The sequence below is a fragment of the Hyperolius riggenbachi genome, chromosome 9 (genome assembly GCF_040937935.1).
Source record: "Hyperolius riggenbachi isolate aHypRig1 chromosome 9, aHypRig1.pri, whole genome shotgun sequence".
Classification (NCBI taxonomy): Eukaryota; Metazoa; Chordata; class Amphibia; order Anura; family Hyperoliidae; genus Hyperolius; species Hyperolius riggenbachi.
Window position 1 is genome coordinate 265,769,080 of NC_090654.1, and position 27,974 is coordinate 265,797,053.

General features: G+C 48.4%; 2 protein-coding genes across 4 annotated transcripts in view; one reads left to right on the forward strand and one right to left on the reverse strand.

The window, feature by feature from the left end:
• Positions 1–27,973, forward strand: NEK9 (NIMA related kinase 9). 2 transcript variants are annotated; one of them, XM_068254516.1, is made up of 23 exons: positions 1–239; positions 4,570–4,747; positions 6,868–6,923; positions 7,007–7,077; positions 7,592–7,697; positions 9,973–10,104; positions 10,189–10,299; positions 15,227–15,285; positions 15,366–15,416; positions 16,218–16,410; positions 16,500–16,644; positions 17,674–17,874; positions 17,957–18,003; positions 19,811–19,966; positions 20,043–20,154; positions 20,242–20,403; positions 20,475–20,645; positions 20,829–20,888; positions 24,381–24,559; positions 24,637–24,774; positions 24,851–25,018; positions 26,766–26,819; positions 27,592–27,973. In XM_068254516.1, the coding sequence occupies exons 1-23, from the start codon at positions 72–74 to the stop codon at positions 27,721–27,723; spliced, it is 2,850 nt and encodes a 949-aa protein (XP_068110617.1). In that variant the 5' UTR covers positions 1–71; the 3' UTR covers positions 27,724–27,973. The 2 variants fall into 2 exon arrangements, with proteins under 2 accessions (XP_068110617.1, XP_068110618.1); XM_068254517.1 differs by having other exon boundaries at positions 2–239; positions 20,046–20,154.
• The window catches only part of ZC2HC1C (zinc finger C2HC-type containing 1C), a 28,369-nt gene continuing 25,857 nt past the window's right edge, over positions 25,463–27,974 (reverse strand). The window contains exon 4 of one of the 2 annotated variants that reach the window (XM_068254519.1): positions 25,463–27,728. The gene's annotated coding sequence lies outside the window, so the exon portion shown is untranslated. The remainder of the gene's footprint in view (positions 27,729–27,974) is intronic. The other variant, XM_068254518.1, reaches the window with a different exon arrangement.

Here is a 27,974-nt window from a genome sequence, read left to right on the forward strand (position 1 = left end):
GGCGGGCCGGGCAGCAGTTCCGGGTCAGGGAGAGTCCAATATGGCGGCGGGCTGAGGCGGCTGATCTCGCCATGTCCGTCCTCGGCCGGTATGACCGGCACTGCGACTCCATCAACTCCGACTATGGAAACTCCGGGACGATCTGCGGCGGCCCCGAACAGGAGGAGCTTCATTACATCCCCATCCGGGTCCTCGGGCATGGCGCGTACGGCGAGGCCACCCTCTACCGGCGCACTGAGGTACTGCACCCCTGCGTATACATAAATAAAGTATATACGGTATGTGTGTGTGTGATCTCCCTCTATCGGTAAACTGTGGTACTGCACACCTGGTTATAGACATACAGTATATGTGTGAGATCTATCGCTCTCTCCTGGGGCATTGAGGTACTGCACCCCTGTGCATAGATTTCTATATACTGTATTTGAGTGTGACCAGTGGTCACTGACCACCCTCTACCGTGTGGTTCTGCATGCATACAGATGTATGTGAGTGAGCTCCCTCTACCAGCATACTGAGGTAATGCATCTGCCTACCTACACAGACACAGAACATTTATATTGCGCTTTTCTCCTGACTCAAAGCGCCAGAGCTGCAGCGTTAGGGAGTCTTGCCCAAGGTCTCCTACTGAATAGGTGCTGGCTTACTGAACAGGCAGAAACGAGATTTGAACCCAGGTCTACTTGTGTCAGAGGCAGAGCCCTTAACCATTACTATCCAGCCACTGAAGGTGGAGGGATTGCTGGCTACCCATAAATGAAGAGGAGGGGCTTCTTCCTACATACACTGTAGGGGGAGGGACTTCTGGCAACCTACACTGAAGAGGGGAGGGCACCTGGCATGGGCGGTGCCAGAGAGGTGTTTTGGGGTGCTGAAGCACCCCCAAAAATAGTCAAAGCAACCCCCTGTGTCGCCGCTCACCGCCCCACTCTGTAATTACACTGCTACAAGAAAATGGCCACGATGTCCACAAATGCGGACATTTTCTTGTAGCTATCTCACCACAGAGGGAGAGGAGGTGGGCAGCGCCTGTGAGTCAGGAGAGGAAGCGGCGGCGGGAACACTCATAAAGGTAGCGGCAGGGCCGGTTTAAGGGGGCCTGGGGCAAACTAAACCGTGGGGCCCTCCCTGCCCTATAGTTAAAAAGTGCTCAAATTAGATACCTTGGATGGGGGAAACCTCTGAATCCTCTAAAGGCTTCCCTTGTTATCCCCTCACTGATCCATTCCAGCACTTTCCCCACACAAAAACTGTTTACAAGCGCTTGACTAAGACATTGTGCAAATGCACAGTTGTGGATCCACTCAGGCTCAGCTCTTTCCATGGATGTCCGAGTGGGTCCATGCTACACAGGTGCAGTGCAGCAACGCTTCTGGGGTTTTGGTTCTGGATTGGCCAGGCAGTGTAGGACAAGGTATCTAAATGGGCACATAGCAAATCTTACAGGTTTGCTTTAAAGTTCTAGAGAAGATGTCAGTGTTAAACTTACAGTAAAAAAGAAAGCTGTACATTCACTAGCTTCTTATTTACCAAAACGCAGCAATACCAGCACAGACCTTAAATTACTGTTGATTCCTGTCACCACAGCCAGGAGAGGGGTACTTTGCAGGAAGCATGGATTGCTTCTCCTTTCATCCAGTCCTGGCAGAGGAATGTCCGGGTTGGCAGTGCGGGCCCCTTCAGAGGTCGGGGCCCCGGGGCAATTGACCCCTTTGCCTCTATGGCAGCGCCAGCCCTGGGTAGCGGCCGCCAGCTCAGAAGGATACACGAGCAGCGGCCGCGGGAACGGAGGGGGGGGAGCTGGTGGCAGCTCTACTCCCTATGCTGGGGGCAGCTCTACTCCCTATGCTGGGGGCAGCTCTACTCCCTATGCTGGGGCAGCTCTACTCCCTATGCTGGTCTGGCTACCAGTACTGGGTAGGTCATCTATATCTGTCCACAGGCGAAAAAGTACTATAGTGCCGCATTTTGCACTCCCTGTAATTGAAACAGTCTATCAACACTACTGCCAGCGTCTGGTATTTTCTGGGCCTGTGCTCCATTGAGGATTGAAGTAAGCAGTTACTAATATGTAAACAGAAAAAGGCAAAAACGTGCACTTTCCAGTGAATGCGGATTAGCATACAAGTGTTGCGTAGATAGCCTCTAACATCCGCCTCAGAACGCAGCGTGACGAAGCATTTGCAGTTGCATGCCCGCCACCCACCTCCACTCCCACGGCAGCACTGTACGCCTATCTGAGGTGGATGTTAGAGGCGTCTGCGTAACCCTTGTATGCTAACCCACATAGAATAAAAGCCTTATTCACTGAACGGAAAGTGCACGCTTTTGCTTTTTTTTTTCTGTTTATATATCGGTCATCTATGTCTACCTATATGGGTGGAACATTTAGGTTCATATATTGGTGGGGACAATTGTGCTGTCTGCCTAATATATTGTATTTTTTTTTTGGGGGGGGGGGGGGGGTATATCAGGCTATAGATTACTTTTTAGGGGCACATCTGTCTACCTAATACTTCCTGGGGGATTCGTAGGACTAATACTGCTAACTAGGACGCTCATATGGTTATTTAAAGCTAGGGCCCACTTGGCTACCTAACACTGATGTCGAGGGGAACATGGCTATTTATCTTGAAGCACTTTGCTATTTCATTCATTTTGACTCAAGGCATCCGACTGCTTTTATTCATGTGGAGGCAAATTGTCTTTGTCCCCAGGTGTTGAAAACCCTAGCTACGCTACGAGAGAGGTGAAAGGGGAGTAGCATGCATAGTCCACATCAACAATAGGGCAACAACATGACATATTACAGCTGAATTCAATGCAGGTGCATCGCAAAGCATATCCCACTGTAGGGACAAGACCGACTTTGCAAAGGATGGGCTTTAGCAGCACCAGACCATCAAAAGTGCGTTTGGTATCATAGAAAAATAAGATGCTTGGTGTGGGCCCACGTGGCGGTGATTGACAGCGCCACTCGCGCAGGCGCAGTACAGGCTGACCTGGAGGTCGGCCTGACGTCATCACCGGGGAGCGAGCTGCGGCGAACGGCAACTGGGAGAGCTGCGGCGAGGGACATGCTGGGAGCTTGGGGCTAGAGGAAGCCCCCAGTAAGTAGCACTTATTTTATTCATTTTTCCCTGATAACGCCTTTAAGCATTTGTGGGATGAAGTCAACCATCCAATCTGACCCAAGTTGCCATTATGTCAGCATGGGCCAACATTCCTCAGCAAGGGTATCAGCATCTTGTTGAGACCATGCCAAGAAGAATATCGACTGTGATCAGAGCTAAAGGTGGACCAAATTGTTAGAGAGTGTCTCTATTTTTTTTGTCCACTCAGTGTATATGTGTGAGATCAACCTCTTTCGGCTCACTGAGGTACTACACCCCCTGTATACAGGGATGCGATCACGAGTATTGGACGCGTTGCAAGCCTCACTTCGGGCACTTCCTCCTTCAGGCCAGAAGGAGGAAGTGTGTGGTGATGAGGCTTGCAACACGTCCAATAGGACGTCCAATAGCGTGTGTGTGTTCGTGTGTGTTCGTGTTCTCTCTCTCTCTCCACTCCAGTGGCCTCCACAGTCACCAGATTTTATCCAATAGAGCACCTCTAGGATGTGGTGAAACAGGATATTCGCACCCTGGATGTGCAGCCCACAGATCTGCAGAAACTGTGCGATGCCATAGTGTAAATATGGGCCGAAATCTCAGAGGAATGTTTCCAACACCATGCCTAATCTCTGCCACAGATAATTAAAGTGAACCCGAGGTGGGAGTGATATTGAGGCTGCCATATTTATTTCCTTTTAAACAGTACTTGTTGCCTGGCAGCCCTGCTGGTTTTTTTGGCTACAGTAGTGTCTGAATCAAACCAGAAACAAGCATGCAGCTAATCTTTTAAGATCTGACAAAAATGTCAAACACCTGATCTGCTGTATGCTTGTTCAGGGTCTATGGCTAAAAGTGTTAGAGGCTGAGGATGAGCAGGATAGCCAGGCAACTGGTATTGATTAAAAGGAAATAAATATGGCAGCATCAATATCCCTCTCACCTCGAGTTTACTTAAAGGCAGTTTTGAAGACAAAATGGGGTCCAACCCGATACTAGGTGGGTGTTCCAAATGAAGTGGCCAAATGCTCAGGACAGACCTCAGTGATGAGTATAAATGGTGACCTTTGGACTTGGCTGTTATGCTGGGCATACACGAGTCGACACGGCGGCTTGACTCTCGCCGCGTCCCCGCGGACGGCCGGATCGATTCCCGCTCATCCCCGCGGGCGCTCCTTATCTTCCGCTCGATTCCCCGCTATTGTACCCCCGCGGGGATCGAGCGTGGTATCGATCCGGCGGGTATTCGGACCTGTCGGAAATTATCAATCGAGCCATCAGCGGCTCTATTGATAAGTGCACATCGGCCCGTGTATGCCCAGCATTAGAAGATCATTGGCTTCTTTGGGGAGTGCTGTTTCTGTGTCATGCATCTGTAAGAGATCCTAGCTGATTGGTTGATGCTGTTAGAGGAAGTTTTCTGAGTTTCTCCATACATTCATTCATTCTTTTCCCCCAGGATGATTCGCTTGTGGTATGGAAGGAAGTTGGCTTAGCACGACTTTCTGAAAAGGAGCGGCGAGATGCCCTGAATGAGATTGTCATTCTGTCCCTCCTGCAGCATGATAACATCATTGCATACTACAACCACTTCCTGGACAGCAACACACTGCTGATCGAGCTGGAGTACTGCAATGGTGAGCCAAATTCTGGACTATGTGTATGAACTCCCGCTGCCTGTGTCTCTGCAGTCTAATTTCCTTCCTCTTCCCTGCTCAGCTCTGTGATCTCCTTCTCTGCTCTGCGCTATGAGCTCCAACCTTTTCCCTGCTCTGTGCTCTGACCTACTTCCCCCTTCCCTGCTTGGCACTCTGACCTCTATCCCCTTCCTTGCTCAGCACTCTGACCTCCTTCCCTGCTCAGCATTCTGACATCCTTCCCTGTTCTGCACTCTTATTTCCTTCCTCCACCCTGCTCCGGACTCTAATCTCCATCCCCTTCCCTGCTTAGCACTCTAATTTCTTTCCTCCTCCCTGCACTCTTACCTCCTTCCTCTTCCCTGCTCTGCACTCTGACCTCCTTCATCCTCCTTGCTAAGCACTCTGTCCTCCTCCTTCATTGCTCAGCACTCTGACCCGAACACAAGTAATCCAGCGCAGAAGATTTGGGCGCAGCCGGCGTCACCATCCACCGTAATAGGAATTACAGCTATAGCGGCGCACAGTGTAACTTCGGCTGCATCAGAATACGGAGCTGAAGTTGCATTGAAAACACTGTAATTCGTCCGCCAGCAATAGCTGGAAGCTGAATTACATCATTCCCCACTATCCACGTGGACCTGGAGGGGGAATAGTATTTAACGCCACCGGGAACTTGTGCAGCAGCAGGATAAGCAGTCTACCGCCTGTATCCTGCGCCCAAGTCTCCCGGCGGCCAGTTATCTTATACGCCTCTGATCTCCTTCCCCCTTCCCTGCTCTGTACTCTGACCTCCTCTCTCCTCGATTCTCAGCAATCTCACCTCCTTTATCTTCCCTGCTCTTCTCTCTGACTTCCTTCCCCTTCCTCTGCTCAGCACTCCGGCCTCCTTCCCCTTCCTCTGCTCAGCACTCCGGCCTCCTTCCCCTTCCTCTGCTCAGCACTCCGGCCTCCTTCCCCTTCCTCTGCTCAGCACTCCGGCCTCCTTCCCCTTCCTCTGCTCAGCACTCCGGCCTCCTTCCCCTTCCTCTGCTCAGCACTCCGGCCTCCTTCCCCTTCCTCTGCTCAGCACTCCGGCCTCCTTCCCCTTCCTCTGCTCAGCACTCCGGCCTCCTTCCCCTTCCTCTGCTCAGCACTCCGGCCTCCTTCCCCTTCCTCTGCTCAGCACTCCGGCCTCCTTCCCCTTCCTCTGCTCAGCACTCCGGCCTCCTTCCCCTTCCTCTGCTCAGCACTCCGGCCTCCTTCCCCTTCCTCTGCTCAGCACTCCGGCCTCCTTCCCCTTCCTCTGCTCAGCACTCCGGCCTCCTTCCCCTTCCTCTGCTCAGCACTCCGGACTCCTTCCCCTTCCTCTGCTCAGCACTCCGGACTCCTTCCCCTTCCTCTGCTCAGCACTCCGGACTCCTTCCCCTTCCTCTGTTCAGCACTCCGGCCTCCTTACCCCTTCCCTGTTCAGCACTCCGGCCTCCTTACCCCTTCCCTTCTCAGCACTCCGGCCTCCTTACCCCTTCCCTTCTCAGCACTCCGGCCTCCTTACCCCTTCCCTGCTCAGCACTCCGGCCTCCTTACCCCTTCCCTGCTCAGCACTCCGGCCTCCTTACCCCTTCCCTGCTCAGCACTCCGGCCTCCTTACCCCTTCCCTGCTCAGCACTCCGGCCTCCTTCCCCTTCCCTGCTCAGCACTCCGGCCTCCTTACCCCTTCCCTGCTCAGCACTCCGGCCTCCTTACCCCTTCCCTGCTCAGCACTCCGGCCTCCTTCCCCTTCCCTGCTCAGCACTCTGACCTCCATCCATGCTGAGCACTCTTGCCTCATTATCTGCTCAGCACTCTGACCTCCATCCTTCTCCCTGCTCTGCAATCTGGCCTCTTTCCTGTTCCACCACTGACCTCCTCCCTCTTTCATGTTCAGCACTCTGACCTCCTATCTCCATCCTCCTCAGAACCCTGTCCTCCTCTGAACTCCACCCTGCTCTGCCCTCTGATCTCCAATCTCCTTTAACCTCCTCCCTGCTCAGCACCCCATCCTCCTCTGCCCTCTACTCTGCTCAGCACTCTGTCCTCCTCTGACCTCCACCCTGCTCCACTCTCTTTTCTTCTGACCTCCACCTTGTTCCTCTTCATAGGTGGAAATCTGTTTGACAAGATTGTTCGTCAGAAGGACCAGCTGTTTCCGGAGGAGGTGAGGGGGAGGGATAAGAGGCATTATGGGAAGGGCCAGTGGGCATCATAGAGTAGAGTAATATGTTTATCTTCTTTCTGCAGATGGTTATCTGGTATCTCTTTCAAATTGTATCTGCGGTTAGCTGCATCCATCGAGCTGGAATACTTCACAGGTGATTATATGCAAGCCCCTGGTGGTGACATCATAGAGAGGTGGGGAATGGGCGGTTCCCAGGTACACTGCCCCTAGTGTAGACATTATAGAGGAGTGATGTATAGGGGTTCTCAGATACACTCACCCTAGTGGTGAAGTCCTAGAAGGGCAGGGCATGGGTGGTTTCAAGGTACACTGCCACTAGTGGTGACATCATAGATGGGAGGGACATGTGGGTTTACAGGTAGACAGCTACTAGTGGTGACATCAAAGAGGCATAGGGTGATTTTAGATTCCTGGTAACACCGCCATAGTGGTGACACCATGGAGGAAGTCATGGTGGGTGTGGCTGGTCTGGAACACTGCCCCTAGTGATATCATGGTGGGTATGGCTGGTCAGGTAACACCACCCTTAGTGGTGACATCATGGGGAGAAGGCCATGGTTGGTCTGGCAACACTACCCATAGCGGTGACACCATGGAGGAGGAGGTCATGGTGGGTGTGGCTGGTAATGTTTCCCTTTTTTTCACAGAGACATTAAGACATTAAACATTTTCCTAACAAAAGCAAACCTCATTAAGCTGGGAGACTATGGGCTGGCCAAACAGCTGAGCTCCGAGTATTCCATGGCAGAAACGGTGAGCATTGTGTGTGTGTGTGTGTGCTTTACATGCATGTGTGGTAATGGTGTACACGTGTCGGCAGTGTGTGTGCACTCTGTATTACATGTCGCTTTACATGTATGTGTGGTAATGGTGTACACGTGTCGGCAGTGTGTGTACTCTGTATTACATGTTGCTTTACATACATGTGTGGTAATGGTGTACATGTCTGCAATGTGTATGCACTCTGTATTACATGTCTCTTTACATACATGTGTGGTAATGGTGTACGTGTGTGTGTGTGTGTGTGCGCTCTGTATTACATGTTGCTTTACATGCATGTGTGGTAATGGTGTACATGTCTGCAGTGTGTATGCACTCTGTATTACATGTCTCTTTACATACATGTGTGGTAATGGTGTACGTGTGTGTGTGTGTGCGCTCTGTATTACATGTTGCTTTACATGCATGTGTGGTAATAGTGTACATGTGTCCGCAGTGTGTATGCACTCTGCATTACATGTCACTTTACATACATGTGTGGTAATGGTGTACACGTGTCAGCAGTGTGTGTGCACTCTGTATTCCATGGCACTTTACAGATCTGTGTGGTAATGGTGTACATTTGTCCGCAGTGTGTGTGTGTACTCTGTAATACATGTCGCTTTACGTGTGTGTGTGTGTGGTAATGGTGTACACGTGTCAGCAGTGTGTGTGCACTCTGTATTACATGGCACTTTACAGATATGTGCGGTAATGGTGTACATTTGTCCGCAGTGTGTGTGTGCACTCTGTATTCCATGGCACTTTACAGGTGTGTGTGTGTGTGTGTGTGTGTGTGTGTGTGTGTGTGTGTGTGTGTGTGTGTGTGTGTGTGTGTGTGTGTGTGTGTGTGTGTGTGTGTGTGTGTGTGTGTGTGTGTGTGTGTGTGTGTGTGTGTGTGTGTGTGTGTGTGTGTGTGTGTGTGTGTGTGTGTGTGTGTGTGTGTGTGTGTGTGTGTGTGTGTGTGTGTGTGTGTGTGTGTGGTAATGGTGTACAGGTGTCCGCAGTGTGTGGGCACTCTGTATTATATGTCGCTTTACATACATGTGTGGTAATGGTGTACAGGTGTCTGCAATGTGTATGCACTCTGTATTACGTGTGTGTGTGTGTGTGTGTAGTGTGTGTGTGTGTGTGTGTGTGTGTGTGTTTGTGTGTGTGTGTGTATGGTAATGGTGTACACGTGTCCTCTGTATTACATATCACTTAACATACATGTGTGGTAACGGTGTACATGTGTCCGCAGTGTGTGGGCACTCTGTATTACATGTCATTTTACATACATGGGTGGTAATGGTGTACACGTGTCCGCAGTGTATGGGCACTCTGTATTACATGTCATTTTACATACATGTGTGGTAATGGTGTACACGTGTCCGCAGTGTGTGGGCACTCTGTATTACTTATTACTTTACATACATGTGTGGTAATAGTGTACACGTACGTGTGTGTGTGTGTGTGCACTCTGTATTACATGTTGCTTTACATACATGTGTGGTAATGGTGTACACGTGTCCGCAGTGTGTGGGCACTCTGTATTACATGTCATTTTACATACATGGGTGGTAATGGTGTACACGTGTCCGCAGTGTATGGGCACTCTGTATTACATGTCATTTTACATACATGTGTGGTAATGGTGTACACGTGTCCGCAGTGTGTGGGCACTCTGTATTACTTATTACTTTACATACATGTGTGGTAATAGTGTACACGTACGTGTGTGTGTGTGTGTGCACTCTGTATTACATGTTGCTTTACATACATGTGTGGTAATGGTGTACACGTGTCCGCAGTGTGTGGGCACTCTGTATTACATGTCATTTTACATACATGGGTGGTAATGGTGTACACGTGTCCGCAGTGTATGGGCACTCTGTATTACATGTCATTTTACATACATGTGTGGTAATGGTGTACACGTGTCCGCAGTGTGTGGGCACTCTGTATTACTTATTACTTTACATACATGTGTGGTAATAGTGTACACGTACATGTGTGTGTGTGCACTCTGTATTACATGTTGCTTTACATGCATGTGTGGTAATAGTGTACACATGTCCGCAGTGTGTATGCACTCTGTATTACATGTCACTTTACATGCATGCGTGGTAATGGTGTACATGTGTCCGCTGTGTGTGTGTGTGTGTACTCTGTAATACATGTCGCTTTACGTGTGTTTGTGTGTGTGTGTGTTAATGGTGTACATGTGTCCTCTGTATTACATGTCATTTCACATACATGTGTGGTAATGGTGTACACGTGTCCGCAGTGTGTGGGCACTCTGTATTACATGTCTCCGGAGCTATGCCAAGGAGTAAAGTACAGCTACAAGTCAGACATCTGGGCAGTGGGCTGTGTCCTCTATGAGCTCCTGACTCTCACCAGAACCTTTGATGCCACGGTAAGCGGACATGATCCCCCCCCCCCCCCCCCTACACACTTCCTGTCACAGAATGTCACTGCTAATCTTCATCCCTTTCCACAGAATCCTCTAAACCTGTGTGTGAAGATTGTGCAGGGAAACTGGGCTATGCAGCTGGACAACAGCATCTATTCACAGGATCTTGTCGATATCGTGAGGGCCTGTCTGCAGCAGGTGAGTGCTCATTGTTAGTGTGGCCTGTCTGCTGCAGGTGAGTGCTCATTGCTTGTTTGGCCTGTCTGCAGCCGGTGGGTGCTCATTGCTTGTTTGGCCTGTCTGCAGCAGGTAGGTGCTCATTGCTTGTTTGGCCTGTCTGCAGCAGGTAGGTGCTCATTGCTTGTTTGGCCTGTCTGCAGCAGGTAGGTGCTCATTGCTTGTTTGGCCTGTCTGCTGCAGGTGAGTGCTTATTGCTTGTTTGGCCTGTCTGCAGCAGGTAGGTGCTCATTGCTTGTTTGGCCTGTCTGCTGCAGGTGAGTGCTCATTGCTTGTTTGGCCTGTCTGCAGCAGGTAGGTGCTCATTGCTTGTTTGGCCTGTCTGCTGCAGGTGAGTGCTTATTGCTTGTTTGGCCTGTCTGCAGTAGGTAGGTGCTCATTGCTTGTTTGGCCTGTCTGCAGCAGGTGAGTGTTTTTTATTGCTAGTGTGTGGCTTGTATGTGGCAGGTGAGTGCTCATTGCTACTGCAGTTTGTTTGCAGCAGGTGAGTGCTAATTGTTGGTATGGCCTGTCTGCAAGCCATTTAAAGCGGACCCAAACAACATTTTTTTTAAATTCAAAATATTTAGTAGCATCACTCTAACACATACAAAGATAAGTAAACACTCCTTCAAGCCTATGAGCATTTCAGTGCATGCTTTTCACCCTTCTCTTTTCATAACTAGGGTTATTCAGGTGGCAGCCATTTTCAATTCCTCCATTGCCGGACACCTGCTATTCCACCAGTCTGCCGGTTTCTGTCTCAGCAATATGAAAGGAAGGGAGGGGTTCCTCCATTAAATGTAAAATATTTTATATTTGTCATCATGCAGCTGAAAAAAGACTGCTATTTATTATTATAATTTAGGAAATAGATTTTATTTCTGAAATCTTGTATTTTTAATTTGGGTCCACTTTTTAAGTGAGTTTGACAAATACTGCTAAGTAAGATGTTCTGTCTGCATTAATGCGCTCAACTGATAAGCCACTACTATTGTGCATGAACACCACAGAGAGTGCTACAGAGAAGTACAATGTATACTGACACCCTGTGCAGACCTTTTGGAAAAGCAGAGCCCACGATTTAAGCATATAATGTATATGTCTTCGGTTTTCCTCCATCAGTCAGAAGGCTTCTCACATTTCTCTCTGCTTTTGATAAACTGAATTAACTTATTCCTGTTTGTACAGAAAGGCTGACTGAACAGTAATGACACTGTCAGTGTTCCTCAGTCTGGGAGGTAGACTTGGGAATCCTGTGCTGGTGTATGTGACGTGCATACATGGGTGTGTCTTCTCTTGCTGCTGGACCGGCATATTCCTGAGCTCAGTACAGGATCTTCTCAAAAAATTAGCATATTGTGATAAAGTTCATTATTTTCTGTAATGTACTGATAAACATTAGACTTTCATATATTTTAGATTCAAATACACACAACTGAAGTTGTTCAAGCCTTTTATTGTTTTAATATTGATGATTTTGGCATACAGCTCATGAAAACCCAAATTTCCTATCTCAAAAAATTAGCATATTTCATCCGACCAATAAATGAAAAGTGTTTTTAAAACAAAAAAAGTCAACCTTCAAATAATTATGTTCAGTTATGCACTCAATACTTGGTCGGGAATCCTTTTGCAGAAATGACTGCTTCAATGCGGCGTGGCATGGAGGCAATCAGCCTGTGGCACTGCTCAGGTGTTATGGAGGCCCAGGATGCTTCGATAGCGGCCTTAAGCTCATCCAGAGTGTTGGGTCTTGCGTCTCTCAACTGTCTCTTCACAATATCCCACAGATTATCTATGGGGTTCAGGTCAGGAGAGTTGGCAGGCCAATTGAGCACAGTAATACCATGGTCAGTATTAGTAAACCATTTACCAGTGGTTTTGGCACTGTGAGTAGGTGCCAGGTCGTGCTGAAAAATGAACTCTTCTTCATAAAGCTTTTCAGCAGATGGAAGCATGAACCCACTTTTGAACCAGAAACAGCGTCAGAAGCGCCTGACCTGGTCTACAGAGAAGCAGCACTGGACTGTTGCTCAGTGGTCCAAAGTACTTTTTTTTTCGGATGAAAGCAACTTTTACATGTCATTCGGAAATCAAGGTGCCAGAGTCTGGAGGAAGACTGGGGAGAGGGAAATGCCAAAATGCCTGAAGTCCAGTGTCAAGTACCCACAGTCAGTGATGGTCTGGAGTGCCATGTCAGCTGCTGGTGTTGGTCCACTGTGTTTTATCAAGGGCAGGGTCAATGCAGCTAGCTATCAGGAGATTTTGGAGCACTTCATGCTTCCATCTGCTGAAAAGCTTTATGGAGATGAAGATTTCATTTTTCAGCACGACCTGGCACCTGCTCACAGTGCCAAAACCACTGGTAAATGGTTTACTGACCATGGTATTACTGTGCTCAATTGGCCTGCCAACTCTCCTGACCTGAACCCCATAGAGAATCTGTGGGATATTGTGAAGAGAAAGTTGAGAGACGCAAGACCCAACACTCTGGATGAGCTTAAGGCCGCTATCGAAGCATCCTGGGCCTCCATAACACCTGAGCAGTGCCACAGGCTGATTGCCTCCATGCCACGCCGCATTGAAGCAATCATTTCTGCAAAAGGATTCCCGACCAAGTATTGAGTGCATAACTGAACATAATTATTTGAAGGTTGACTTTTTTTGTTTTAAAAACACTTTTCTTTTATTGGTCCGATGAAATATGCTAATTTTTTGAGATAGGAAATTTGGGTTTTCATGAGCTGTATGCCAAAATCATCAATATTTAAAATAATAAAAAGCTTGAACTACTTCAGTTGTGTGTATTTGAATCTAAAATATATGAAAGTCTAATGTTTATCAGTACATTACAGAAAATAATGAACTTTATCACAATATGCAAATTTTTTGAGAAGATCCTGTAGAAGCACCTTACATGTGATCTCATGTCACATGTCTCAATCTCGCACATCTCAAAGGTCTTCTCACGCATTACACATTATTTTATCCCACAACTCGGCTGTTCTGTTGCTCCTCCATCCTTCATGTCAAATTGTATGCACTCTTTCCACTCGCTGTGATATATTCATATATTCTGTACACAAACAACACCAGCACAACATTCCTGTATACACCTTACAGTCTCGCTGCTCTGTAATCTGTTTTCTTACCATTTATGTTTGTTTTTCCATTGGAAAGCTTACTATATTGACTTCAGCAAGTTCTGCTATCCCCTGAGCTTCACGTAATACTCTCCAGGGTATGTGTCGATGGTGAAGAAATCCTTGAACGGTGCTCAAACTTGTTGACAGACTAAATACCAGATATCATCATAGAGACCATGACCCAAATCCTCTATTAAAACCGAGAATCGGGGAACCCCTGGCCCGCGTGAAAACCTAACTGCAATGTATCCAAAGCATGACTCCGTTCCTTGCTAGGCAAGGTAGCGATCGGTACCAGCGTGGGGTGCAGATGGGTAGTGACAAAGCCCAGCGATTGGGCGAAACATAGGTGGGGAGGAAGCTGAACCAGGGGTGTCCCAGGGATTCACGTGCAGCTCGTGTTGGAGCTAGCACGCTGCTGCATCCGTGCACCACGTTCTGGAACCGACTGCTACCCAGTGAGGAACAGAGGATAAACTTACACCTTGGAGATAATGAGCTGGCCTGAACATGCTCTCCATGGACAAGTGGTAGGAAATAGAAGGGGGGTCCGCACTTGTCCGAAAGAGCAACCTTTATTGAATGGACTTATCCATAAACAGCCAAGGCAACATTAGATAGCTTACAGGTTTCGGACTATCTGTCCTTAGTCATTTTCCTGTGACCTCTTGGATTTGCTGACCAGGTCGTGCAATGTCAGAGGGGCAGTGGGATGTAGCGGTGTTCACCCTGCCATGGACAAGTGGTGATGTACAATCTCATGCTACTCATGGCTATAGTCAAACACCAGACGGGGCAAACTTTCATTGCTGGAGACGGCAAATTGGTGTGAGTGCTGGCCAGCTGGTGTGATGAGATGCTGTATGCGAGCCATGTTGTGGGTATGATACATTGCAGTTTGGTTTTCACATGGACCAGGGGTTCTCCTGATTCTTTGTCCCCTTAATAGGAGATTTGGGTCACGGTCTTCATGATGATCTCTGGTATTTAGTTGGTCAATAAATGTACCATATTTTAACACAGTATGAGCACCATTCAATGATCTGTTCACATGTGACATTACTAGTTCAGGTTGCTCCTGCTAATTGCACTTTGTGTGGTAGACAGGGGTTGTGCTTCAAGGACAACTGAAGAGATATATGAAGGCTGCCATGTTTATTCCCTTTTAAGCAATATCAGTTGCCTGGCAGCCCTGCTGACCCTCTGCCTCCAATACTTTCAGCTATGTGGCTGGATAGTGTAATGGTTAAGGGCTCTGCCCCTCACACGGGAGACCTGGGTTCGAATCTTTGCTCTGCCTGTTCAGTAAGCCAGCACCTATTCAGCAGGAGACCTTGGGCAAGTCTCCCTAACACTGCTACTGCCTATAGAGCGCGTCCTAGTGGCTGCAGCTCTGGCGCTTTGAGTCCGCCAGGAGAAAAGCGCGATATAAATGTTCTGTGTTTGTTTGTCTTTTGTCTATTGACCCTGAACAAGCATGCAGCAGATCAGGTGTTTCTGACATTATCGTCAGATCTGAAAGATTAACTTCATGCTTGTTTCTGGTGTTATTCAGACAATTCTGCAGCCAAACAGACCAACAGGCTGCCAGGGAACTGGTATTGTTTAACAGGAAATAAACATGGCAGCCTCCATAGTCTTCTCACTTCAGTTGCCCTTTCAGTCCTGTTATTTTGTATGTGTAGAATGTGCTGAAACCCAGGAGCATGGCGTGCCAAGTGTCAGCAACATAAATCTGTCCCCTCCCTTCTTTGCTGCAGGAACCCGAGAAGAGGCCGACAGCTGATGAGATCCTGGATAGGCCACTGCTAAACAGGAGGTGAGTCCTCTCGGGGGTAACTGCTCTCAGGTTGTGATGGAGACCTCTGGTAGTCATACTTGTGTCTGATTTCTCCACAGAGAGATGGAAGAACAAGTGTCCCTGCTGAACAGATCCAGTAAGAGACCCAGGTGAGCTCATGCCGTGCACCTTTCCCATCTTTGGCCATCTATTACCTCACGTTTCCTCGTGTCCCCTCATGTCACTTCCTGTCCCCTCCCATCATGTTATGTCACTTCCTTTTCCCGCATTACGTCACTTCATTTCATGTTCCGCCACTTCCTGTTAACTCATGTCACTTTGTGTCCCCTCATATCACTTTTTTCCCCCTTATATTACCTCACATCAGTTCCTGTCACCTCATGCTACCTCGCATCACTTCTTTTCACCTCATGTTACCGTTCATCACTTTGTGTTCCTTCTTCTTGTGTCCCCACGTATTACCTCATGTCATTCCTATCCCTTCATATCTACTTATGTCACTTTGTGTACGTTTACGTTACTATGTCTCCCCTTATGTCACTTTGTATGGCCTCATGTTACCTCACTCTACTTCCTGTTTCCTCATGTCTCCTCAAACCACCCTTTGCCACCTCACGTCAAGTTACATCACCCTGTGCTAACTCCCCTCTTGTCACCTCACGTCACATCACATCCACTCATGTTACCTCACATCACTTCATGTTACCCCCCCCCCCCCCCTCCCGCAAATGTGACCTCTTCTCACATCACTTTGTGTCTCCTCACATTACTTCATGTCACCTCACATTCCCTTGTGTTACCTCTCGTTGTTTTGTGCCCTCCCATGATACCTCACATCACATCACTTCCTGTTATCTCACATTTCTTTATGCCACCCCCCCCCCCCACACACACGTCATTTCCTGTTGCCTCTTTCACCTCCATGTCTCATTCTTTCCTCTTTTTCCTAGGCCCGGGCCGGTCACAGATGCACCCATTGCAGTGGTGACATCCCGGAGCAGTGAGGTGTACATGTGGGGAGGAGGGAAGACTACCCCGCAGAAGCTGGACGTTTTTAAGGGAGGTTGCAGAGCACGGCAGGTCTGTGCAGGAGATGGTCACTTCGCAGTAGTGACAGTGGAAAAAGAACTCTACACCTGGGTGGTCAGTACTGAACTCTCTTTGGAAAGGGGGGGATGGGATATGCAGTATGTAGACTCTTCTTACACTGAGATATTTTTCCTTTTTTTAAGAATATGCAGGGGGGATCCAAGTTACACGGACAGCTGGGCCACGGTGACCGCGCCTCCTACCGCCAGCCCAAACATGTCGAGAAGCTGCAAGGCAAATCTGTGAAACATGTCAGCTGTGGAAGTGACTTCACTGTGTGCATCGCAGGTGGGGGAGGGGGAGAACCTTGGGGAAGGGGGGGAATGAGGAGGGGAAAGAGAGAGGCAGAGCGGGTGAGGGGATGAGAGAGGACAGTAGGGAGGATAAGAGAGGGGGATGTGAGAGAGATATATATATATATATATATATATATATATATATATATATATATATATATATATATATATATATATATATATATATATATATATATATATTAGCAGTAGGTTATTGTACCGTGTTAGCCATCAGTAAAAGCAAGAAGTTTTAAATCGGGATGATACAATTTATTGCCTAACTAAAAAGAATAATTATTATTATTATTATTTATAACGCACCAACATATTCCATGGCGCTGTACAATGTAAGAAAACAAACAAGGGATACATAATGATACAGACAATGATTTACATCAAATATGAACACTGATACAAAATACAGCACTGCTGATTACAATTGCAAATTTAACATGACTAAAATGTATAAATGTCTAACAGTGCAAGCAATTAAATTAATAACATTGCATGGCACAAAAGGGTGAGAGCCCTGCCCTTGCGAGCTTACAATCTAAAGGAATGTGGTGGAAACGAGGTGGGAGAAGTATACAGTATATGTACAGGCAGTGAGTAATTAGGTTATTTAGTGGGTGCATGGCCTAAGCTAGAGAATATGCTTGTCGGAAAAGGTAGAATCAGCAAGCCTTCGGCCTTGCAGCCTTCGTCGGGCTTAAATCCTGTTTGCTTGCAGGCTGATGGTACAGACAGCTTTATACATGCAACATCAAAAGGGAAAACATAGATTTTTTTTTTCAAGCATAAATACATGTCATTAAGATGCCTTAAGTGAAACAGAAAATCTAAATGGGGTGAAAGGTTGTTAGCTGAGAGTTGTAGGGAGTGAGGGGGAGGGTTTTAGGGAAAGGAGGGTGGTTCTGTGAAGGAGGGAAGGGTTCTGTGAAAAAGAAAGGTGTTAGTTGGAAGGGAAAGGGGTGCTGAGGGAGGAGGCCAGGATGACTTAAGTGCTGTCTTTGTGTTACAGACGAGGGGCAAGTCTACTCTTTTGGTTCAGACTATTATGGCTGCCTGGGGGTGGGTCAAGCTTTTGGATCGGAGGTTCTGGAGCCAATTCTAGTGGATTTCTTTGTGAATGAGCCGGTGGAGCAGGTGTCCTGTGGGGATAGTCATCTCATGGTTCTCACGCGCAGCAAGTGTGTGTACTCCTGGGGCTGTGGAGAGTACGGTAAGTGCTCCATGATTATAGTCAGTATGATATTGCCAATGTGATGGACTGGACACCATTCATTAGTGTCTCCTCTATGCAGGCCGCTTAGGACTGGACTCTGAAGATGATGTCTACTCTCCTCAGAAGGTGACAAACTAGCTGTCTGTAATTCTCTGTAACTTTCTGTCAGATGGAGGCACAGCAAGCTCTTTGCTCTGTCTTCCTGTTCCTCACATCTTCTGTCTTAATCTTTTTCTGTCAGGTAGAGGTTTCGTAGGATCTTTGTTATCTCTCTATGTCCTTTGCCTTCTCTCTCATAATTTTGGTTGGGTTACAGTGTTGTAGAGCCTTTGCTTTGTGTCTTTACTCCTCCAATCTTCTCTGGTAATCTTTCTCCTCTGATTGTCTCCTCCTCATGAGTTATCTCATCCTCTTGATCACGTGGAAGAGTAGTGGGTTCTCTTCCCTGTCTTTCTGCTCCTTTACATATCTGCTTATCTCTGAGAGGAGCTGTAGTGGGGACATCTCTATTCCCCACATCTTCTCTGATAATCTCTGGTGGGTGGAGCTGTGAGGGTTATTTCTGCTGCTCACATCTCAGAATCTCTATTGGGTGGAGCTGTAGTAGGGGCTCTCTGCTTCTTACATTTCTGATGACCTCTGGTGGATGGAGCTGTAGTGGTGGTCTCTTTACTTCTCACATCTCTGATAAACTCTGTTGGGTGGAGTTGCGGGTGTTCTTTCTGTTCCTTTCATCTTGTCATCTTGTTGCAGAATCTCTGTTTGAGGGGAGTTGTAGTGGGGGTTTCTCTGCTTCTCACGTCATCTCTGATAATCTCTGGTGAGTGGAGCTGTAGTGGGGGGTCTCTCTGCTTCTTACATCTTGTCTTGGAATCTCTATTGGGTGGAGCTGTAGTGGGGTCTCTCTGCTTCTCACATCTTGTCTCAGAATCTGTGTTGGGGGGAGCTGTAGTGGAGGTCTCTCTCCTTCTCACATCTCTGATAATCTCTGGTGGGTGGAGCTGTCAGGGGGTATTTCTGCTGCTCACATCTTGTCTCAGAATTTCTGTTGGGTGAAGTTGTAGTGGGGGTCTTTCTGCTTCTCACATATCTGATCATCTCTGTTGGGTGGAGCTGTAGTGAGGGTCTCGTGGGTGGAGCTGTAGTGGGGGTCTCGCTGCTTCTCACATATCTGATCATATCTCTGTTGGGTGGAGCTGTAGTGGGAGTTGCTCTGTTCCTCACATCTTGTCTTGGAATCTCTGGGGGGGGGGGAGATGTAGTCTCTGATCCTCTCTTTGATAATCTCTGGAGAGTGGAGCCGTAGTGGGGTCCCTCTACTTCTCACATCTTGTCTTGGAATCTCTGGAGGGTGGAGCCATAATGGGGTCCCTCTACTTCTCACATCTTGTCTCAGAATCTCTGGAGGGTGGAGCTGTAGTGGGAGTCTCTCTGTTCCTCACATCTTGTCTTGGAATCTCTAGAGGGTGGAGCCATAGTGGGGTCTCTCTACTTCTCACATCTTGTCTCAGAATCTCTGGAGGGTGGAGCTGTAGTGGGAGTCTCTCTGTTCCTCAAATCTTGTCTTGGAATCTCTGGATGGTGGAGCCATAGTGGGGTCTCTCTACTTCTCACATCTTGTCTTGGATTCTCTGGAGGGTGGAGCCATAATGGGGTCTCTCTACTTCTCACATCTTGTCTCAGAATCTCTAGAGGGTGGAGCCATAGTGGGGTCTCTCTACTTCTCACATCTTGTCTTAGAATCTCTGGAGGGTGGAGCTGTAGTGGGAATCTCTCTGTTCCTCACATCTTGTCTTGGAATCTCTGGAGGGTGGAGCCATAATGGGGTCTCTCTACTTCTCACATCTTGTCTCAGAATCTCTGGAGGGTAGAGGAGTAGTTTGGTTTCTCTTCTGTTTCTGTTCCTCACCTCTTCTCTTATAATCTTGGTCAGGTGGAGGTGCAGCGGGGACTCTGCATAGTGAGCGTCAGCTGTGGCTCAGATGGAAGTTTCCTGCTAACACAGTCTGGTAAAGTTCTTGCTTGTGGCTCGAATGAACACAACAAGCTGGGGCTGAACCAGTATACAGCAGGGATTATAAACCATGAGGTGAGAGCTGATTCCCAACTGAGTAGAATTTGAGGACTCGTTTGCATCTTGTGATGTCACACTCTTGTTTTCCCAGCAGGCGTATCACGAGGTACCGTACACTACCTCCTTGACCCTGGCCAAGCAGCTTTCCTTCTATAAAGTGCGCAGTATCTCTCCAGGGAAAACTCACACTGCTGCCATTGATGGTAAGAAAAGGGATACCACTGTCTTTCTTTCCTTTGTCATCTGTCCACACTCTCAATGGTCTACACTCTCTCCACTGTTCTTTGTAGAACGAGGACGGCTCCTGACATTCGGATCCAACAAGTGCGGCCAACTGGGTGTCGGAGACTACCGGAAACATCTAGGAATCAACCTGCTCGGGGGTCCTCTAGGGGGGAAGCAGGTGATTAGGGTGTCCTGTGGTGACGAGTTCACTATTGCCACCACAGATGGTGAGTGAATCTCTGGGCACAGGGGGCGCTGTGTGTGGGTGGATCTCTTACTGGAGGATCTTTCTCCTCAGATAATCACATCTTTGCCTGGGGTAATGGAGGAAATGGACGACTAGCAATGACGCCTAACGAGCGACCTCAAGGCACCGACATCTGTACCTCGTGGCCTCGTCCAATATTTGGCTCCCTGCATCATGTACCTGATTTGTCTTGTCGTGGTTGGCACACCATCCTGATTGTGGGTGAGGACCTAGGGGCTCATGTCTGCATATAACTTCAATTAGTGAACTACATTACCCAATCCTGTTTTCCATACCATTTTCCTGCTTCTAACTGTAGCTGAAATGGTGGTGGGGGGGGGGGGGGGGGGTTGTGTGTGTGTGACCTTCCTGTCCAATATTAATCCTTCTCTTCTATTCAAACAGAGAAAGTCCTCAACTCGAAGACTATACGCTCAAACAGCAGCGGTCTATCTATTGGAACCCGTGAGTGTTTTGTGGGCGGAGTTCTCTTTGTGTCTGGCTGCAGTGGGGCTGGGGCTATCAGTGCCTGGCTGCATGTGTGGGTGGGGCTATAAGTGCCTGGCTGCATGTGTGGGTGGGGCTGTCAGTGCCTGACTGCAGGTGGGGGTGGTACTGTCAGTGTCTGGCTACAGTGGGACAGGGCTGTCAGTGTCTGGCTGCAGTGGGGTTGGGGCTGTGACAGGCCCAGATTTACATAACAAGAGCCTATAGGCACAGATGTCCTGGCACCCTAGATTTCGCCCTCCATGAAACTACAAACACCCACCGAGCTGCACTGCAAGTGTACTGTACTGGCTAGCCCAGCTGTCACTTCTCCCTTACTTCCCTTGCCCGTAATAGGTAGTTACAGGTGCCCCTAGTATTAGGTAGCAAGAAATACCCTTAGTATGAAGTTGCTCCTGACTGAAGGGAGATCTCGTCAGTGGAATGCCGAGAGCTGGGCGACTAACCTCTCATTTACACTCTGCTCGGGACTCTGCATAGAGAAGGAGACACTCGAGGAGCAGAGTGAGCCATCTTTCTATCATCAGGCGCCTGTAGGCACGTGCCTACAGTGCCTTATGGTAAATCTGGCCTTGGAATGTGAGTGTCTAGCTTTAGTCAGGGTGGGGCTGTTATTGTCTGGCTGCAATGGGGTTGGGGCTGTAAGTGTCTGGCTTAAAGTAATCGTCCAAGCTAGAAAAAAAAAATCCACTTACCTGGGGCTTCCTCCAGCCCGTGGCAGCCGTCCTATGCCATCGTCGCAGCTCTGGTGGCTTCCGGTTTTCTCCGCTGGTGCAGCCGACCTCGCCAGGTCGGGTTCCGGGTCGGCTTCTTATTCTGCGCTCCACCGCGCGGGTCACGTGGTCTCCCCGACGTCATCAGGATGGTACTGCGCAGGCTACCGTCCTGATGACGTCGGGGAGACCGCATGACCCGTGTGGTGGAGTGCAGAAGAAGGAGCCAACCCGGAACCCGACCTGGCAAGGTCGGCTGCACCAGCGGAGAAGACCGGAAGCCACCGGAGCTGCCGCGAGGGCATAGGACGGTTGCCACGGGCTGGAGGAAGCCCCAGGTAAGTGGAATTTTTTTTTTTTTTTTCCCTAGCTTGGACAATTCCTTTAAGTCAGACTGGGGCTGTCATTGTCTGATCGCAGTGGGGCAGAGCTGTTAGTCTCTAGTTGCAGTGGGGTTGGGGATATGAGTGTCTTCTGGTCTTCAGTCCATGGCGGGCTGTCAGTATCTGATCACAGTGGGAATGGAGTTCTCAAGTGTCTAGCTGCAGTGGGGTCAGGGCTGTCAGTGTCTAGCTGCAGTGGGATCAGGGCTGTCAGTGTCTAGCTGCAGTGGGGTCAGGGCTGTCAGTGTCTAGCTGCAGTGGGGTCAGGGCTGTCAGTGTCTAGCTGCAGTGGGGTCAGGGCTGTCAGTGTCTAGCTGCTGTAGGGGTGGGGCTTTCAGTATTTAATCCAGGGCTGTGGAGTCGGAGCAATTTTTATGGGTACCTAAAGTCGGGGGGAAAAAAATGCACCGCCTCCTAATGAATTTAAACTGTAATTAAAATATGATAAAAGATTATATTTCTCAGATAATAGTCATAAATAACTTGTATATACAGTAATAGCAGTGCCTAGTCCACAAAACTGAAAGAAACCAATCAAAAACAGTTACTTGTGCTGCTGCAATAAAGCTGTCCCCGTATTTTAAAAATCGTATACATATTTGGTTATGACTGTACATCTGTTTATCTGACAAATCTTTTCTATGTAATGAATAACATGTCTTGCTGTAAGACTAAAGCTTGATGTGTAGTTGTGTCACTAATAGGGATAGTCAATGAGATTCAAATCTGTGTTGTTGCAGGTTTATGCAAATTTTGTATGCAAATTTATGCACTCCCTTTGCTCATGAAATCAGTTAATTTGATATGTTAAAATTGGGCTCGGTGACTACGAATTAAGTTACACAGTAGTACATATGCACTCCCCGCAGAGATGTTGTGAATCCACTGAGAATGTTGCGCACACTGATTGCAGAGGTGTTGTCTATCACCTGTAAATCTAGTTCAGATTGTGCATGAAGAATGTGTAATAGAGGAAGCCTCATTCTCCTGCAGAGTACCTGCACATCACTCTTACATGTACCCACACTTACATTGCCTAGGGCCTGATAGATGTTCTTTGTTCCTGTCTGTACCTGTATCTGCATATGCTTGTTCAGAGTCTATGGCTAAAAGTATTAGAGGCAGAGGATTAGCAGGATAGCCTGGTAACTGGTATTGTTAAAGGGAACCAGAGATGAACGTTTCACACAAAATAAACATATCAGTCGATAGCTTGTAAATAATAAATGCTCTACCTGATAATTTTGCCGCTCTGGTGTGCCTTTTTTAGTGTTTTTTTTTTTTTAGCCATTATTGCTACAGGAAAAATCAAATATGGCCGCCGGCTCATATTCCTTCTGCTTCCAGGTTATGAGTTGTTCTGGATGTGCTGTCTAGGCTATATGAGACTAGGCTGCTATTTAGGCTATGTGCTTTCATTTTGGTATGCTGTGCAGCTGCCTGTAGGAAGTGTCTCTCATCGGAATGAAACTGCAGTCATCATCATTAGTATCTATGCTGAGAGCACACAGAGCACACAGATCATATTACAGGCTTGCAGCCACACTTGTCTGTTTCAGAGCTTCTGTCTCAGCAGGAGCAGCCCCTCCCATGTCATCACAGCTCTCAGTATGCAAACCAGGAAATCTGAGCCAGGAGGTGGCAGGCTTGGGCTTGAAAAGACTCCACAGAGGAGTGACTCAGCTCTAATGATTCCAGGTCAAACCTAGACTGAGCCAGTCGGGGATTCTTATCACAGCTGCTAATAGACTAATTATGCAGATAAGAATGAAACTAAAAGCAGGGTAGGTGTTTACTGTCATGTTACCACTGATAAATGTAATAAAATACATGAGGGTGCTTCGTCTCTGGTTCTCTTTAAAAAAGGGAATACATATGGCAGCCTCCATATCCTTCTTGCTTCAGTTTTTAAAATTCCTTAGTGTTGGCAGTGATAAGATGTCTTTTACGTTACATACAATCAACAAGATTGTAATATGCAAATCTGAGGAGTCGGAGTCAGATGATTTATGTACCAATTCCAGAGCCCTGGTTTAATTGCAATGGAGGCAGGGATGTCAGTGTCTGGCTGCAGTGGGGGCTTTCAGTGTCTGATTGCATTTGAGGTGGGCTGTCAGTGTCTGGGTGCAGTGAGGGTGGGGCTGTCAGTGTCTGGTTGTAGTAGGAGTGGGACTGTCAATTTCTGACTGCAGTGGGGGCAGAGCTGCCCGTGTCTGGGAGCAGGGCTGTCAATGCCTTGGTGCAGAGGGGGCGGGCTGTCAGTGTCTGGTTGCAGTAGGGGCTGTCAGCTTCTTGCTGTAGTGGGTGGGGCTGTGCCAGAGCTTTATGGAAGTTTAGAACATGTCTTCTGCCAGTTGCACAGAGTTGCTCTTCGGGGACCTCTGCAGAAATGGAAGGGGACAGCGAACGCCAATCCCTGACTTCTGAGCCCAGCAATGGCTTACGTGAAACCATGGAGGCAGATCCAGAGACCAGTCCATTTAACACCACTGAGAACATGGAGAGCAATGCATGTCCCAGCTGGCTACGGCAGGTAATGGGTGTGACTAGGTGGGGTGGTGGGTGAGGTGCACTAAGGAAACAGCGGTGAATTCTTGTGGTCGCCCCCAGGAACTGGAGGAAGCGGAGTTTATCCCTATGCCAGAGTCCCCGTCTATCACCATGGAATCCTCACAGGATGTGACATCACCCCTGAAACAGGAAGTGCTGCTTAAGGAGGCCTCTGAGGCTGTAGAAAGGCTTCCACAGGTGAGTCTAGGAGGGTTATAGCAGATCAATGCCGTACCACTTAAAAGAGATAATAATGGTATATTTCCACCCTCAGGTGCGGCCAGAGTGTAGCTGTACATGTGGAGCTCTGCAGGAGGAAGTGCAGCAGCTGCGGGAGCTCGTATCCTCGTGTAGGAAGGAACAGGAGATGCTGCGGCAGGAGAACACGCATCTGACGCTGAGGCTGCAGGAACTAGAGGAAAGAGTGCAGGCGCTACCACAGGCAAGTATCCACATTTTGCAGCTCCCAGAATAAGTGTTCAGGAGTTATCACATGACAGGAAGTGTATGTAGTAGTGCTCTCCAGAGACACAGACAGGAAGTGTGTGCGGAAGTGTTCTCTGGGGACACATGATAGGAAGTGTGTGCGGTAGTGCTCTCCAGGGACACATGACAGGAAGTGTGTGCGGTAGTGCTCTCTAGGGACACGGCAGGAAGTGTGTGTGTGTGTGTGTGTGTGTGTGTGTGTGTGTGTGTGTGTGTGTGTGTGTGTGTGTGTGTGTGTGTGTGTGTGTGTGTGTGTGTGTGTGTGTGTGTGTGTGTGTGTGTGTGTGTGTGTGTGTGTGTGTGTGTGTGTGTGTGTGTGTGTGTGTGTGTGTGTGGTGCTCTCCAGGGACACATGCCAGGAAGTGTGTGCGGTAGTGCTCTCTAGGGACACAGCAAGAAGTGTGTGTGTATGTGGTGGTGCTCTCCAGGGACACATGACAGGACGTATGGGTGTTAGTGCACTCCAGGGACACATGACAGGAAGTGTGCGCGGTAGTGCTCTCCAGGGACACATGACAGGACGTATGGGTGTTAGTGCACTCCAGGGACACATGACAGGAAGTGTGCGCGGTAGTGCTCTCCAGGGACACATGACAGGACGTATGGGTGTTAGTGCTCTCCAGGGACACATGACAGGACGTATGGGTGTTAGTGCACTCCAGGGACACATGACAGGAAGTGTGCGCGGTAGTGCTCTCCAGGGACACATGACAGGAAGTGTGCGCGGTAGTGCTCTCCAGGGACACATGACAGGACGTATGGGTGTTAGTGCTCTCCAGGGACACATGACAGGACGTACGGGTGTTAGTGCTCTCCAGGGACACATCAACAATAACAAAGCATTTGTAAAGCTCTTTTCTCCCATAGGACCCAAAGTGTATAAGCTCATGTTAGATCAGTACATAGCGGTGTGTACAGGGGGAAACGTTATGTGATCATAAATGCCAGACTAAACAGGTGGCTTTTCAGTTTTGATTTAAATGTGTCCAGGATTGAAGCTGTCTTGATTACTTTTGGCAAGGCATTCCACAGGGTAGAGGCAGCATGACTGAAAGCTCTGGCTCCAAAGGTTTTTAGTTAAACTCTGGGGGTGGTCAAGTTATTGAATCCTTTTGATCTGCGATTGTGGGAGGTGTTATGCAGGTGCAACAAATCCTTCCGGTATCTAGGGCTTAGGTCTTGTAGGGATTTAAATGTGAGCATTCTAATTTTGAAAAGGATTCTCCATGTTATGGGTAGTCAGTGTAGTGAGCAAAGGATTGGTGTTATATGGCAATGCTGGGTTGGTTTTGTTAACAGTCTTGCGGCAGCATTCTGTACTTGCTGCAGTTGCAGTAGGTCTTTACTTGAAAGGCCTGCATAAAGGGCATTGCAATAGTCAAGCATGGTGATGTGATAAAGGCATGAACTAGGGTTGGCAGATCCTCTGAAGGAATGAGCTGCTCAATTTTTGCAATGTTCCTTAGGTGAATGAAGGAATATTTCACCACAGCTGAGATATTAATTCCCCATCAATCAGTAAACCCAAGCTGCGCACAGTGTTGGAGCTGGTAAAGTCTGAGTTCCCTACCCTCAGTGGTGGTTTGTGTGGTAGCCCTCTCCCTGGTTACGACAAGATGTTTGTGTGGTGGCATTCACTATGGTCACATGACAGGAAGTCATGTCATATTCAGTCACGTTTGTTTGTTTTTATGTCTCTTCAGCAAAGTCAGACTGTGAGTCGACAAGGAGAAGCCATACAGACACTGCAGAGACAGGTAAGTGCCCATACAGACGTTTATGACATGTCTAATGTCCTCCCGATCTCTACAGACACCTCTCTATCACATTAAGTATCTGATATCCTTGTCACTGTAGGCGCCCTCCTATCATAGTTGTATTTTGCACAGTGGATGGAGTCAGTGTATGTTAGTGGGTGGAGACATGATAGTGGGTGAGGCCAGTGTTGGTTGGCGGGTGAGACCAGTGTTGGTTAGTGGGTGGAACTATTGTTGGTTAGTGGGTGGAGCCAGTGTAAGTAGGGCTAGTTTTGGCTAGTGGGTGAGGCCGGTGTTGGTTAGTGGGTGGAGCCACTGTTAGTAAGTAGGGCCAGTTTTGGTTTGTGGGTGAAGCCAGTGTTGGTAAGTGGACAGAGACATTGTTAGTGGGTGAGGCCGGTGTTGGTTAGTGGGTGGAGCCACTGTTAGTAAGTAGGGCCAGTTTTGGTTTGTGGGTGAAGCCAGTGTTGGTAAGTGGACAGAGACAGTGTTAGTGGGTGAGGCCGGTGTTGGTTAGTGGGTAGAGCCAGTGTTGGTTGCTAAGTAGGGCTAGTTTTAGTTAGTGGGTGGAGCCGGTGTTGGTGAGTGAGGCTGGTGTTGGTTAGTGGGTGAGGCCAGGGATAGTGGGTGGAGCCATTGTTGGTTATTAAGTGGGGCCAGTTTTGGTTAGTGGGTAAAGACAGTGTGGACACAATTTCATCATTTATCAGCTGTTTGTGTACAACACATTATCACCATTCTCTTCGTTGCACTGTGCTGTGTTCCCCTGCAGGTGGCGCTCTGCATGAAAGGATTGTCCCCAGCTGCTGGCAGTGTGGAGTCTTCCCGGGAGGATTGTGATTCGGAGTCATGGTGCTTCTTGGGTGCAGACCCCTGCCGCTCGGCGCCTGGGACCCCCATGTGACCTTCCTGCAATGGACAGAGAGACTTGTTAGTGCCTTATAAGAGCACAGCCCAGAAGCCAGCCTCACCTGCGGAACATTGTAGTGCCGGACTGGACAGCTGAGCACGGGCCTCGCTGGCAGGCGCTGTGCTGATACTGTGGATTGCTGCCAGGACCGCGAGCGAGAGCACAACACTGTACACAGCTCAGTATTCTGCTTCCCGGACATTTCTCACAGTACAACCTGAAATAAAGCACTGTGTGAACGCCAC

What these genes read in the sequence shown, in the direction of transcription:
- NEK9 (XM_068254516.1), top strand. Translation starts at nt 72, where the DNA reads ATGTCCGTCCTCGGCCGGTATGACCGGCACTGCGACTCCATCAACTCC. An exon ending in TCACACTGCTGCCATTGATG is followed by an intron (nt 20,155 to 20,241) that starts GTAAGAAAAGGG and finishes TGTTCTTTGTAG; the next exon opens with AACGAGGACGGCTCCTGACA. An exon ending in TACAGACACTGCAGAGACAG is followed by an intron (nt 26,820 to 27,591) that starts GTAAGTGCCCAT and finishes GTTCCCCTGCAG; the next exon opens with GTGGCGCTCTGCATGAAAGG.